Genomic DNA, 13,383 nt, shown 5'->3' on the forward strand with positions numbered 1-13,383 from the left:
CCAGTCACCCGCGAAAACAGTAAAAAAAAAAAATTTTCAGTGTTATGTTTGACCCCTGTGATCAATCTGCTTTATTAAGGTACAAGATTATAAGACAAATTACTTTACATGATGCAGGAGAATCAATAAAATAAATATAAGAAAAAAACATTTCATGGAGAATCAATAAAATCAATATAATATGATTTTTAAAAAATCCAAATTTTACTAAGTAAAATTTTATGGAGAGGAAAATGTAATTCTCCCTACAATACAATTCTGTGAAGAATCAATAAAATATATATAATAAAATAAAATGTCATGAAGAAACAATCAAATAAGCAAAATATGATAAAAATCCACATGTTTATCAAATAAAATTTTATGGAGAGGAAAATTAAATCTTCCTAATATAAAATATTATGGAGAATCAATAAAACACCCATAGCCATAATAGATACTCGTGTCTATGTAAACTATTTTGCCATAGTGTCAAAGTTTTTCATTTGATTAAAATCAATTAATAATATTGATATAGCAATTTTGTTTACACCAGAGGAGTCAAACTGAAGAAGTGGTCCCTCAGAGGGGAGAGGGACTGCTCCCAGCATGGATAATTGGGTTTAATTCAACTTTAATGGGAGAATGCAGAGAAGTCATTTCAATAAATACGATTTATTTACTTCTTTATTTCCGCCGTTACTTCAATGGAACGGAAAGGAATGTGGACTTTTCCAGAACTGTGATAAAACGGGTCAGTTTGTTAACAAAATGTATAGAACATTTACAGATTTTCCTCTTTGAATCGTTTTTATGGTGGTATTTTTTATATTATTTTATTTTTATCAGAACAGAAGTGTCCCCCCAACGGGACTCGAACCCGCGACCGCCGCTTCGCACCACCAGGCTCTCCGGTGACCGAGGAAGCATCTTTAACTTTCAGTATTTCGGGACTAAAGTTGTATTTTTAATCACTAAAGTATAAGTTATGACACTTTTCTTTCGGATTTTTCTCTTCTTGAATCGAATCCTAACAGACTTCCAGAGGGCGACGCTTGTTGCATCGTCCCGCCGGAACTCTGGAGCTTTTCCCCGCAAGCACCTGAACCCGAGCCCCCCCCCCCCACCGGTCCTCCTCCCCGGTCCTCCGCATCCTACCTCGGCTTCACGGCACGGCTCCACCGCACGCTGCCATCGCTTCTGGAAGGTGTGGAAGCACTCGGCCGGTGAAGGTATCCCCGCAGCGGAACTTCCCCGCTCCGTCACATCGCCGTCGACTCTCCCACTGAAGACTCACCGACTGACGGCCAGTGACGCTACCTGTACTGGGGGCGCGTGCTGCGTTCAGGGACAGCTCCGGTACTGCACCGTCACACTTTTTTAAAGTGTTAAAAAGAGTTTTTAAAAAAACGTTTTATTTTAGTGATGGCATTAATATCGATTAAGTAATGTTCTATTTTAGTTTTCCGGTCAGCTCGGTTCCGAAGTTTGCGTTGTAGCATGAAGGAGAACATATTTAAGTTTTACTATGTCAGAGTTCGTGAAGGCGACATAGACAGAGAAATGTGCGCATGCGCGAAACTATCCGTTAGAGCGCTGCCTCGTCTGATTACTGCAGTTATTTATCAAAACTATAAAGAGATACATATATAATAATGTAATTTTTTTTTTTAAGTGTTAAAAAGGGCTAAAAAAAAAATCAAACAAGACTCAAACAATTTCCAGTAACTTCTGTTTTGTTGTTGCAATAGTGAAGACCATTACTCTTCTGAGTATTTCATGTAAAACTATTAATCAACACCAATAATCATAATAAAGAAACCAAGAATATTCCCCTAATACTTTATTGTATTATCTTTGGTTGTTTTCCTAAAAACACACATCAGCCAGAACATTATGACCACTGTGAAGACTGTGTGGGCAGGAAGTGACTATTTTGTCCTCGGCGTCGATGTATAGAAGCAGGAAAATGGACGAATGTAAGAAAAAGTTTAAAAAATGAGGTGAACTAGTAAAACGACCATTGACGCACGTGGGACAACGGCAACAAACAGCTTCAACTCCCAGAAGGGTCTGAGGTCGGACAGGCGGTCATGATGTTGTGGCTGATGGGTGAACGATTCCGGAGGGTTCCGGAGGATTCCGTAGGTTCCGGAGGGTTCCAGAGCGTCGGGCCTACGGGCCGGTCGCCACTGCTCTCACGGTCACCGAGGAGTCGGTGAAGCGAGTGAGGAAGAAGGAGTTGAGGAAGCTGTTCTTCAGCCGGTGCTGGAAGTGGACGAACCTCACGCCCGGGCCGTACCCCGAGAACACGTGGGACACCTGGGGGACCCAGAGACACAGGGTCAGACACAGGGTCAGACGGGTCAGACACACGGTCAGATGGGTCAGACAACAGGGTCAGACACAGGGTCAGACAGGTCAGACACAGGGTCAGACGGGTCAGACACAGGGTCAGATGGGTCAGTTGGGTCAGACACAGGGTCAGATGGGTCAGACACACGGTCAGATGGGTCAGACACAGGGTCAGACAGGTCAGACACAGGGTCAGACACAGGGTCAGATGGGTCAGTTGGGTCAGACGAGTCAGACACAGGGTCAGACGGGTCAGACACAGGGTCAGACACAGGGTCAGATGGGTCAGTTGGGTCAGACACAGGGTCAGATGGGTCAGACACAGGGTCAGACGGGTCAGACACAGGGTCAGACACAGGGTCAGATGGGTCAGTTGGGTCAGACACAGGGTCAGATGGGTCAGACACAGGGTCGGACGGGTCAGACGGGTCAGACACAGGGTCAGACGGGTCAGACACAGGGTCAGATGAGTCAGACGGGTCAGACACAGGGTCAGACGAGTCAGACGGGTCAGACACAGGGTCAGACGGGTCAGTTGGGTCAGACACAGGGTCAGACGGGTCAGACGGGTCAGACACAGGGTCAGACGGGTCAGACGGGTGAGACAGCGTCACGTCAACAACAGGCCCGCAGGCTAAAGCAGCCTGATATGAAATGGAGTGAAAATGCAGTAACTGTGATGAATCACACTTTTCTCTCATATTTATAATTTGTCCATTTTGAATTTATAAAAGCTCAGAGCACACAAACTACTTCAGTCAGTGTTGTTTTTTTTGCGACATGCATATCTCATAAATGTTCATATATGAGTGAATGTGTCCAAACATTCACATCTGAAACAGTCGAACTTCAATTGATGTAAATAAATTAAACAAATCTAATAAAGTCAAAGAAAATGAATTAAACCAGCTGGAAAGTAAAACTGAATCTATTTAAACTAAAGTAGGTGAAAAGAAATCAAAATAGTTATTTAGAAGAGAATGGGATTAGGATTAGAATCATGTTGACGATGTTGAACAGAATAGACGCTAACAAAAGAAAAGACAAAAATAGAAAAATAAGCAAACAAATTAAACAAAATAAAGCAAAGTAAAATAAAAACAATTCAAATGGCATGCAGTAAAGCTAAATAAGTGAAGTGAAGTAAAGGAAAATCAAATAAAAATCAAATAAATCAAATCAGTTGAATAAAAATATAAAATAGATATAAATAAAAATAAAATGAAAAAATTTGAAAAAAAACAATTATAAAAACAAAATAAAATAGTCAAATCAAATTCGCTAAAATTGAACAACAATAAAAAATGAAAAGTGAATAAAAGAAAAAAAACAAACATAAAATAAAATCCAGTCAAACTGAATAAAATGAATGTTAAAAAAAATTGACAATTGAAAACGAATAAAACAAAACGAAAAGTAAAATAAAAGTTTGATTCTTTCAGAAGTTCTGCTGTTTTTTTTCTTCACGTTTTCTACTTCTTCTCTTTCTGGAAACTCGGTGTAAAGATACGTAACGATTAATTAGCGCTGTAACGTCAGGCGTCGTCTCTTAATCTGTAAAATATTACAGCGAAGCGAAGCAGCGGTGGAAACCGACGTACGAAAGTACAGAATAAAGGAAAAGACAGTTTCCACCATTTACATTATTCTTTTAATTAATTAATTTTTTTTAATATGTGGAAATCCTCATCGTGACTTTTTTTCACAAGTAAACCTCACAGAGCACTTAAAACAGTTGATCCACACAGTAAACGGAAGCGGCCGCCCCGTTTACAAGGCGACGCTTTGTCCGTTTCCATGACAACGCCCCATTCCCGCCCCCAAACATGGAAACGTTTGAAGCGTCGGTTGTCCGTTTCCATGACAACGCCCAGTTCCCGCCCCAAACATGGAAACGTTTGACGCGTCGGTTGTCCGTTTCCATGACAACGCCCCGTTCCCGCCCCCAAACATGGAAACGTTTGAAGCGTCGGCTGTCCGTTTCCATGACAACGCCCCGTTCCCGCCCCCAAACATGGAAACGTTTGAAGCGTCGGTTGTCCGTTTCCATGACAACGCCCCGTTCCCGCCCCCAAACATGGAAACGTTTGAAGCGTCGGTTGTCCGTTTCCATGACAACGCCCCGTTCCCGCCCCCAAACATGGAAACGTTTGAAGCGTCGGATGTCCGTTTCCATGACAACGCCCCGTTCCCGCCCCCAAACATGGAAACGTTTGAAGCGTCGGCTGTCCGTTTCCATGACAACGCCCCGTTCCCGCCCCCAAACATGGAAACGTTTGAAGCGTCGGCTGTCCGTTTCCATGACAACGCCCCGTTCCCGCCCCCAAACATGGAAACGTTTGAAGCGTCGGCTGTCCGTTTCCATGACAACGCCCCGTTCCCGCCCCCAAACATGGAAACGTTTGAAGCGTCGGATGTCCGTTTCCATGACAACGCCCCGTTCCCGCCCCCAAACATGGAAACGTTTGAAGCGTCGGCTGTCCGTTTCCATGACAACGCCCCGTTCCCGCCCCCAAACATGGAAACGTTTGAAGCGTCGGATGTCCGTTTCCATGACAACGCCCCGTTCCCGCCCCCAAACATGGAAACGTTTGAAGCGTCGGCTGTCCGTTTCCATGACAACGCCCCGTTCCCGCCCCCAAACATGGAAACGTTTGAAGCGTCGGCTGTCCGTTTCCATGACAACGCCCCGTTCCCGCCCCCAAACATGGAAACGTTTGAAGCGTCGGTTGTCCGTTTCCATGACAACGCCCCGTTCCCGCCCCCAAACATGGAAACGTTTGAAGCGTCGGATGTCCGTTTCCATGACAACGCCCCGTTCCCGCCCCCAAACATGGAAACGTTTGAAGCGTCGGCTGTCTGCTTCCATGACAACGCCCCGTTCCCGCCCCCAAACATGGAAACGTTTGAAGCGTCGGTTGTCCGTTTCCATGACAACGCCCCATTCCCGCCCCCAAACATGGGAACGTTTGAAGCGTCGGTTGTCCGTTTCCATGACAACGCCCAGTTCCCGCCCCAAACATGGAAACGTTTGAAGCGTCGGCTGTCTGTTTCCATGACAACGCCCCGTTCCCGCCCCCAAACATGGAAACGTTTGAAGCGTCGGTTGTCCGTTTCCATGACAACGCCCAGTTCCCGCCCCAAACATGGAAACGTTTGAAGCGTCGGTTGTCCGTTTCCATGACAACGCCCCATTCCCGCCCCCAAACATGGAAACGTTTGAAGCGTCGGTTGTCCGTTTCCATGACAACGCCCAGTTCCCGCCCCAAACATGGAAACGTTTGAAGCGTCGGCTGTCCGTTTCCATGACAACGCCCCGTTCCCGCCCCAAACATGGAAACGTTTGAAGCGTCGGCTGTCCGTTTCCATGACAACGCCCCGTTCCCGCCCCCAAACATGGAAACGTTTGAAGCGTCGGCTGTCCGTTTCCATGACAACGCCCCGTTCCCGCCCCCAAACATGGAAACGTTTGAAGCGTCGGCTGTCCGTTTCCATGACAACGCCCCGTTCCCGCCCCCAAACATGGAAACGTTTGAAGCGTCGGTTGTCCGTTTCCATGACAACGCCCCGTTCACGCCCCCAAACATGGAAACGTTTGAAGCGTCGGATGTCCGTTTCCATGACAACGCCCCGTTCCCGCCCCCAAACATGGAAACGTTTGAAGCGTCGGATGTCCGTTTCCATGACAACGCCCCGTTCCCGCCCCCAAACATGGAAACGTTTGAAGCGTCGGCTGTCCGTTTCCATGACAACGCCCCGTTCCCGCCCCCAAACATGGAAACGTTTGAAGCGTCGGTTGTCCGTTTCCATGACAACGCCCCGTTCCCGCCCCCAAACATGGAAACGTTTGAAGCGTCGGTTGTCCGTTTCCATGACAACGCCCCGTTCCCGCCCCCAAACATGGAAACGTTTGAAGCGTCGGATGTCCGTTTCCATGACAACGCCCCGTTCCCGCCCCCAAACATGGGAACGTTTGAAGCGTCGGTTGTCCGTTTCCATGACAACGCCCCGTTCCCGCCCCCAAACATGGAAACGTTTGAAGCGTCGGATGTCCGTTTCCATGACAACGCCCCGTTCCCGCCCCCAAACATGGAAACGTTTGAAGCGTCGGTTGTCCGTTACCATGACAACGCCCCGTTCCCGCCCCCAAACATGGAAACGTTTGAAGCGTCGGTTGTCCGTTACCATGACAACGCCCCGTTCCCGCCCCCAAACATGGAAACGTTTGAAGCGTCGGTTGTCCGTTTCCATGACAACGCCCCGTTCCCGCCCCCAAACATGGAAACGTTTGAAGCGTCGGTTGTCCGTTTCCATGACAACGCCCCGTTCCCGCCCCCAAACATGGAAACGTTTGAAGCGTCGGCTGTCCGTTTCCATGACAACGCCCCGTTCCCGCCCCCAAATAGTGAAGCGTCTGAAGCGTCGGCCACTCACCTCCTTCCAGGTGTGCGAGTACTGGTCCCGGTCCTCGGCGGGGGCGTCGACGTGCTGCGAGATCACCGTGCTGCCGTCGGCCGCCAGCAGCTTCACCTGCAGCTGGTAGATGGAGCGGTGCAGCTGAGACTCCTCGTACCTGACGGAGCGGGCCAAAACCAGGAAAACCAACTTGGGACGTGTCTCGACAACAAAACCAACGTCGCTCCAACTGGTTAAGCAATTCCAAGCCTATAAAGCTAGTTTCAGCTAAAGATGAATAAAAAGCACAGCTGAACACAAAGTAATGTTAATTTGACACACTTAGCAATGGTTTTACACTTGAGTTCAATAAATACTTACTTGAATGACTAATAATTAAGTAATAAATACTTAAATGCCCATGCTTTGGTGAGAAACTCCATGTTTTTTTTTGTTGTTTTTTTTAACATTATGAGCCCAGTAGAGTATTTATTATATTTAAAATATGTATTTATTCCTCCACAAACTTACAACAGCTCAAGGTAGAAGGTGCAGAACTTATAAAATTAAGGAATTAAAGTATGTAAACATATGTAAATATCTAAACAAGAGCAAAAAAGAACACAAAAAATAGAATATGTAAAGAATGAAAATAAAAAATAAAACAATCCAGTATAAAGAAAGATCCTCTAAAAATAGAGTAAATTGTCAATTCAATCATCACCTGGACTAAATGACATTGATACTTATATTATATGTATGTACATATACATATATTTATACATGTGCAAGTACACTATTACTATTGGTATTATTATTATTATTATTATAACTGATATATATATGTATATATATATTGTTGTTATTGTTATTTTATTGCTATTGTTATATTATTGCAACCATTATTAGTAGAACTATACACCAGTATTATACACTATTACACATTGTTATTATCTGTATTATTGTTATTATTATTATATAATGCCTACTTCTAATGGCTCTGCCACTGCACCTTACTATTTATTTATCCTGCTTTTATCTCCTGCTTATTTCTAAGTGCCCATGTTCCGTTCTGTGCTTTACTTTATGTCTTATACCCACATATTTTTACTTTTATTTCTTACTTTTATTACTATTCTATCGTATTTTATAATATTCGTATGTACCAGATTGCTGCAACAAGACAATTTCCCTTGGGGGATGAATAAAGTAATTATCTATCTATCTATTGCCAGGATTGCTATCCACACAGTGTAGAAAGGTAAAAGAGAAGTTCACGAGGTGGGGTTGGGGGTTAAAGGCCATGTTGGTCATCTCGCCACAACACAAACATTTTACACTTAAAACAAAACTGTTAACTCCTTTAAAATGACCGGAAAGGCATTTCTAACTGGCCACGCGTGTCCCTCTATTCACCAGCAGTGGGAATAACAACCCGCCAACATTTTGCGCTCTACTGACCCCCAGTGGCCGAACGCAGTAACTGCAGGAGCGCTCAAAGCCATTAAAAGGCCTTTCTCAAGTTTCCAGGCCCGCTTTGCTTTACGCAGCCCTGCCACAATAACTCATCCTGAACCCGCAGTATTAAATGGATTCCTCATCTAATATGACTGAACACTTGATGCAACGGTGACCGGAGGTTTCGCGTTAACCCTTGGATGTACAACCGAGCAGTTCCTCCACTCGTCCACAAAATGACCCCAATTCAAATCAATGCATTTTTTGCAACATACTGTGTTGTTATCTTCAAAATCATTAATTCAAAGAGTTGTAATATTTTCGTATTCCAGGTATTCCTCATAAAACATGTTTGTGACATGAGGCCATTTGCATTTTTCTTCATTTTTTTCATTAATTTTAAGAAATTGCAGTTTTTGTATCACCCAGCAACGTACATGTAAGTATTATCTCCATTTATGAACGTATTTTTCATTGACTTATTATGATGTGTGATCAAATTAGTGATCATTTTTTACCCCACATGTGGGAGAGTGGGGTCGTGATACACAAACTGCAATTTCTTAAAATTTCTGAAAAAAATAAAATAAAAATGCAAATGGCCTCGTGTCACAATCATGTTTTTTTGAGGAATACGTGGAATATGAAGATATTACAACTATTCATTTTAAAGATGTTGAAGAAAAACAACCCGTGGGGTCATTTTTGACCCCGCCTGGGCATCGAAGGGTTAAAGAAGCTCCGTCTGTCTACGAGACAAAGGGGCCGTAAAACACACCTGCAGCCGAGCTGATAAGGCACACACACACACACACACACACACACACACACACACACACACACACACACACACACACACACACACACACACACACACACACACACACACACACACACACACACACACACACACACACACACACACACACACACACACACACACACGATAATTCAGATTTTATTTTAACCCAGGGTTTTGAAAGCAGTTCAAAGGTGGAGGAAGGAGGGATGGAGGGGAGGGGAGGGAGGGAGGGATGAAGGAAGGAGGGAGGGATGGAGGAAGGAGGGAGGGAGGAAGGAGGGAGGGGAGGGAGGGATGGAGGGATGGAGGAAGGAGGGAGGGGGAATAGAGGGAGGGAGGAATGGAGGAGGGAGGGAGGGAGAGATAGAGGAAGGGAGGGATAGAGGAAGGGAGGGAGGGAGGGAGGGAGGAAGGAGGGGGGATAGAGGGAGGGATGGAGGAAGGAGGGAGGGATGGAGGAAGGAGGGAGGGATAGAGGAAGGGATGAAGGAGGGAGGGAGGGAGGGAGGGAGGGTGGATGGAGGAAGGAGGGAGGGATTGAGGGAGGGATAGAGGAAGGGAGGGATAGAGGAAGGGAGGAAGGAGGGGGGATAGAGGGAGGGATGGAGGAAGGAGGGAGGGATGGAGGAAGGAGGGAGGGATAGAGGAAGGGATGAAGGAGGGAGGGAGGGAGGGTAGAGGGAGGGAGGGAGGGTAGAGGGAGGGATGGAGGAAGGAGGGAGGGATGGAGAGAGGGAGGGAGGGAGGGATGAGAGATGGAGGGAGAGATTGAGGGAGGGAGGGAGGGATGAGGGAGGGAGGGAGGAAGGGATGGAGGAAGGAGGGAGGGAGGGAGGGAGGGAGGGATGGATGGAGGGAGGAGGGAGGGAGGAAGGAGGGAGGGAGAGATGGAGGGAGGGAGGGATGGAGGGGGGGACCCACCAGTCTTGCACAGCGATCTCCGGCTGGAACTCGTCCAGCAGCTCGTCCCACAGCCCCTCGGCCTTCAGGTCCACAACCTGCTCCATGGTGAACCAGCTGAGAACGACACCAAGAGGTCAAGAGGTCAAGAGGTCAAAGGAGGCGATGAAGAGGAAGAACACGTCCCGGGGCACGCGACAGTCTAGTTGAACCCGTTGGTTTGTTACAGCCTGCAGCGCAAACCACTCCTAAATATCATATTATTATTATTATGATCATTATTATCATCATACAATTGAATGACAAATTAAGAATATATAACATACAAGTATTTCATATTCTATACCTTTAATTAATATTGGTAAGGTAACAGAACTTCCTGTTACTTCATTTTGACTAAGTTGAAACACATTTCATCATTATTACTGCATCTACTGCATGTCATTTTAAATTAATGTCTAAAATCTTATTAAATAAAAAAATAAAACAGTTTGTTATTGAAGCATTTGCAAATGGAGCCCGGCATTTTGCAATCTCGTTCAAAGTATTTCTACATATATTTAACAAATACAAATTATATATCTCAACTGCTTGAAAACACAATTTTAGCTATTTCAAAAAGAAAAAAAGCCAAAATCTCATAAGATGGGTAAAAAAGTATTTAAATCAATATTGTAATAGTGTTTCCAGTAAATTCATGTTATTACATTATCGTTAGTAGAATTAAACTTTATTAAAAAACTGTTGCATAAATGGGATGTCAGTATACATTTATACATTTTGTATTATTACTGAAAATCCAGCGACAAGAAAGAAATAATGTAAAAATATCTTGCACTTCTTGGGAATAAAAGGGAATCAAATTCATGTGTTATATTCATTTACGCTCCTCTTTCATCCTCCTCCATTAGAATACTGGATCCCACATTCAGAATCTGCTGCGTCTGTGTGAGCTGGACTGGCTCCGCCCCCCCACACACGCCCATCTATGGGAAGAGAGGAGGAAGTACTTCCTCTCGTGGCGCCATGTGCCAGAGCAGAGCTGCCTGATTGTGGGAGGAGTCAAAGGGGGGGATGAGTCTACCTTGATTGTGATTGGCTGAACCCCCGATGACACTATATAGGGTTTGATTCCTGATTGGCTGCTTGGAGCAACACACTTTCTTCACCTCTGGGGCGTCGTTCCAGATGTGGAGACGAGCCTTACTGCTGGAGAACCTTTCAGTAATGCGTAAAATCATTGCGTTGTTGCTAAGTGTTCTATAATTGACCACATCGGTGCGACCGTCACCTGAACTGAGGCAGTGCACAGACCACGGCCCCCTCCGGGATGCCGCTGCGGTCGTACGGCAGAACCTCCACACTCGTGGTCCAGCCACTGAAGTCCCCTGGGAACAACGGACAGGTTGTTGACACACTCCAGGGAAACAACAACAACAACAACAACAACAACAATCCCGCTGGGCGCCAGTCGAGAGCAGAGAGCGTCTCACCGTCCGGCTGGCTCTGTGGAGGTCCTCTGCTGGGCTGGTCCGGCAGGTCCGGTTCCGGCGGAGACACGTCTTTACTCAGACCTGAACAGAGACAAAGACAGAGCCTTGCTGTGGGCGGTGTAATCCCAGTGCAAATAATCCCAGAGACAAAAGGAAACACCCTCCTGACAGCCACCAGGGCGTGTCTCTGAAAAGTGAGAAGTGTGGTTGAGACACACATGGGCGTCCAGCTCCCACTCAGGTTTGTGTAATCCAAGTTACTCAAACAACGTCGAGCGCTTAGTCAGTTCCATGCTTCGTTCAGGATGTTTGAAGAATTGCACAATTCTACTTTGAGAAAGTGGAGGTGCGTCACCATGAAGTCCAGACTGAAACAACAGCAGGTTCTGAGGAACCCGACAGACACTGGGACAAAATGCAGAAATACAGAAGCAAAACTCTCTGAGGAGGTTTCATCTAGAGAACAAGAAGAGACCGAGTCAAAATCAGATTTTAGGGTACTTTGGCTGACAGAGTGTAAAAAGCAGCTTCATTCTAGAGACGGCGACTCAATAAGAGTCATTTAAAACATCTGGAGAGAAAATGAGCGAAGAACCATGTCTGAGCAATAAATGTGAGCTTGGATCAACATTAGTGAGTAAATCCACTGTGACCAGTTCGGTATGGTCCTCTGAGGACCTGTACGGACGTCTGTATGGACCTGTAAGGACTTATAAAGACCTGTAAGGACCTGTAAGGACCTCTGTATGAACCTGTAAGGACTTATAAAGACCTGTAAGGACCTCTGAGGACCTGTAAGGACTTATAAAGACCTGCAAGGACCTCTGTATGGACCTGTAAGGACTTATAAAGACCTGTAAGGACCTATGAGAACCTGTAAGGACCTCTGAGGACCTGTAAGGACTTATAAAGACCTGTAAGGACCTATGTGAACCTGTAAGGACCTCTGAGGACCTGTATGGACCTCTAAGGACTTATGTAGACCTGTATGGACCTATATGGACCTGTAAGGACCTCTGAGGACCTGTAAGGACTTATGAAGACCTGTAAGGACCTTTGAGGACCTGTAAGGACCTCTATATGGACCTGTAAGGACATATGAAGACCTGTATAGACCTGTAAGGACCTCTGTATGGACCTGTAAGGACCTCTGTATGGACCTGTGAGGACCTGTGTGTGAGCAGCGGCGGTACCATAAGGAGCCGGGTTCTTCAGCAGGTTCCTCCCCAGCGGCCGGAGCTCGTACACGGACTTCCAGTCGCGGCCGTCGGGCATCGGGGCTCCGTGGAGGCGCCACTCCTCCTCGCAGGTCTTCCTCCAGTCCGACATGGTGCAGCTCAGAGTCCCCGGGACCAGGAAGTCTCACATGTTTATGGAGGAGAGCAGCCCGCCGGTGCCACGCCCCCTTAAAGGCACAGTACACCATTTACACCAGTACTTCACTACTGACTCACACCCGCCCACCCTGCTGCTGCTTAAAGGCACAGTACACCATTTACACCGGTACTCTGATTACTACTGACTCACACCTGATAAATCTACTTTTATCTTTTTATTTACTGAAAGTGTGATCGTCCTGCTTTCTTCAGATACCAGAAAGAGCTAAAGTTATTGTAGCGTAAAGGGGTGACTAGACTAGACTAGACTAGACTAGACCAGACAAGAATAGAACAGAATAGAATAGAATAGAATAAAACAGAAACACTAACTCCTGGGGAACGTGGCACCATACAGAAAAAAAAACTCTGAATAGCATCGAAGTTAAAATGTCTAAAATGTCAGGCGAGAGTCAAAAGAGTACAATTTTCTATGTTAAATATTCTATTTTGTTTTAAATGGATCAACGCTCTATTGATAAAAGTGAACAAGAAGAAAATATGCAAAGAAAATACTACGTCTGGATATTGAGTGCGAAAACTTCCTGTTAAAACAAACCGGAAAAGTAACGTCTGAGTTCAAAACAAACAGCAAAACGCTGATTTAAGTCAACTCTCTCTAAGT

At 45.6% G+C, this 13,383-nt stretch overlaps 2 protein-coding genes across 2 annotated transcripts in view; both read right to left on the reverse strand.

Annotated features, from left to right (window-relative positions):
• The window catches only part of LOC308139605 (F-box only protein 50-like), a gene marked incomplete at its 5' end in the record, with an annotated part of 6,081 nt that extends 5,172 nt beyond the window's left edge, over positions 1–909 (reverse strand). The window contains one exon of the mRNA XM_080509068.1: positions 860–909. Within this exon, the coding sequence (XP_080365194.1) occupies positions 860–909 (50 nt within the window). The remainder of the gene's footprint in view (positions 1–859) is intronic.
• Positions 910–1,826: 917 nt separating this feature from the next.
• Positions 1,827–12,711, reverse strand: nccrp1 (P1, F-box associated domain containing; the record flags this gene model as incomplete). The annotated part of the gene is made up of 6 exons (XM_080509100.1): positions 1,827–2,301; positions 6,769–6,907; positions 9,911–10,006; positions 11,181–11,277; positions 11,383–11,463; positions 12,576–12,711. 6 exons carry the CDS (start codon positions 12,709–12,711, stop codon positions 2,155–2,157), a joined length of 696 nt encoding a protein of 231 aa, XP_080365226.1. The 3' UTR covers positions 1,827–2,154.
• Positions 12,712–13,383: the final 672 nt, after the last annotated feature.

This window comes from Blennius ocellaris (assembly GCF_963422515.1).
Source record: "Blennius ocellaris genome assembly, chromosome: 14".
NCBI lineage: Eukaryota > Metazoa > Chordata > Actinopteri > Blenniiformes > Blenniidae > Blennius > Blennius ocellaris.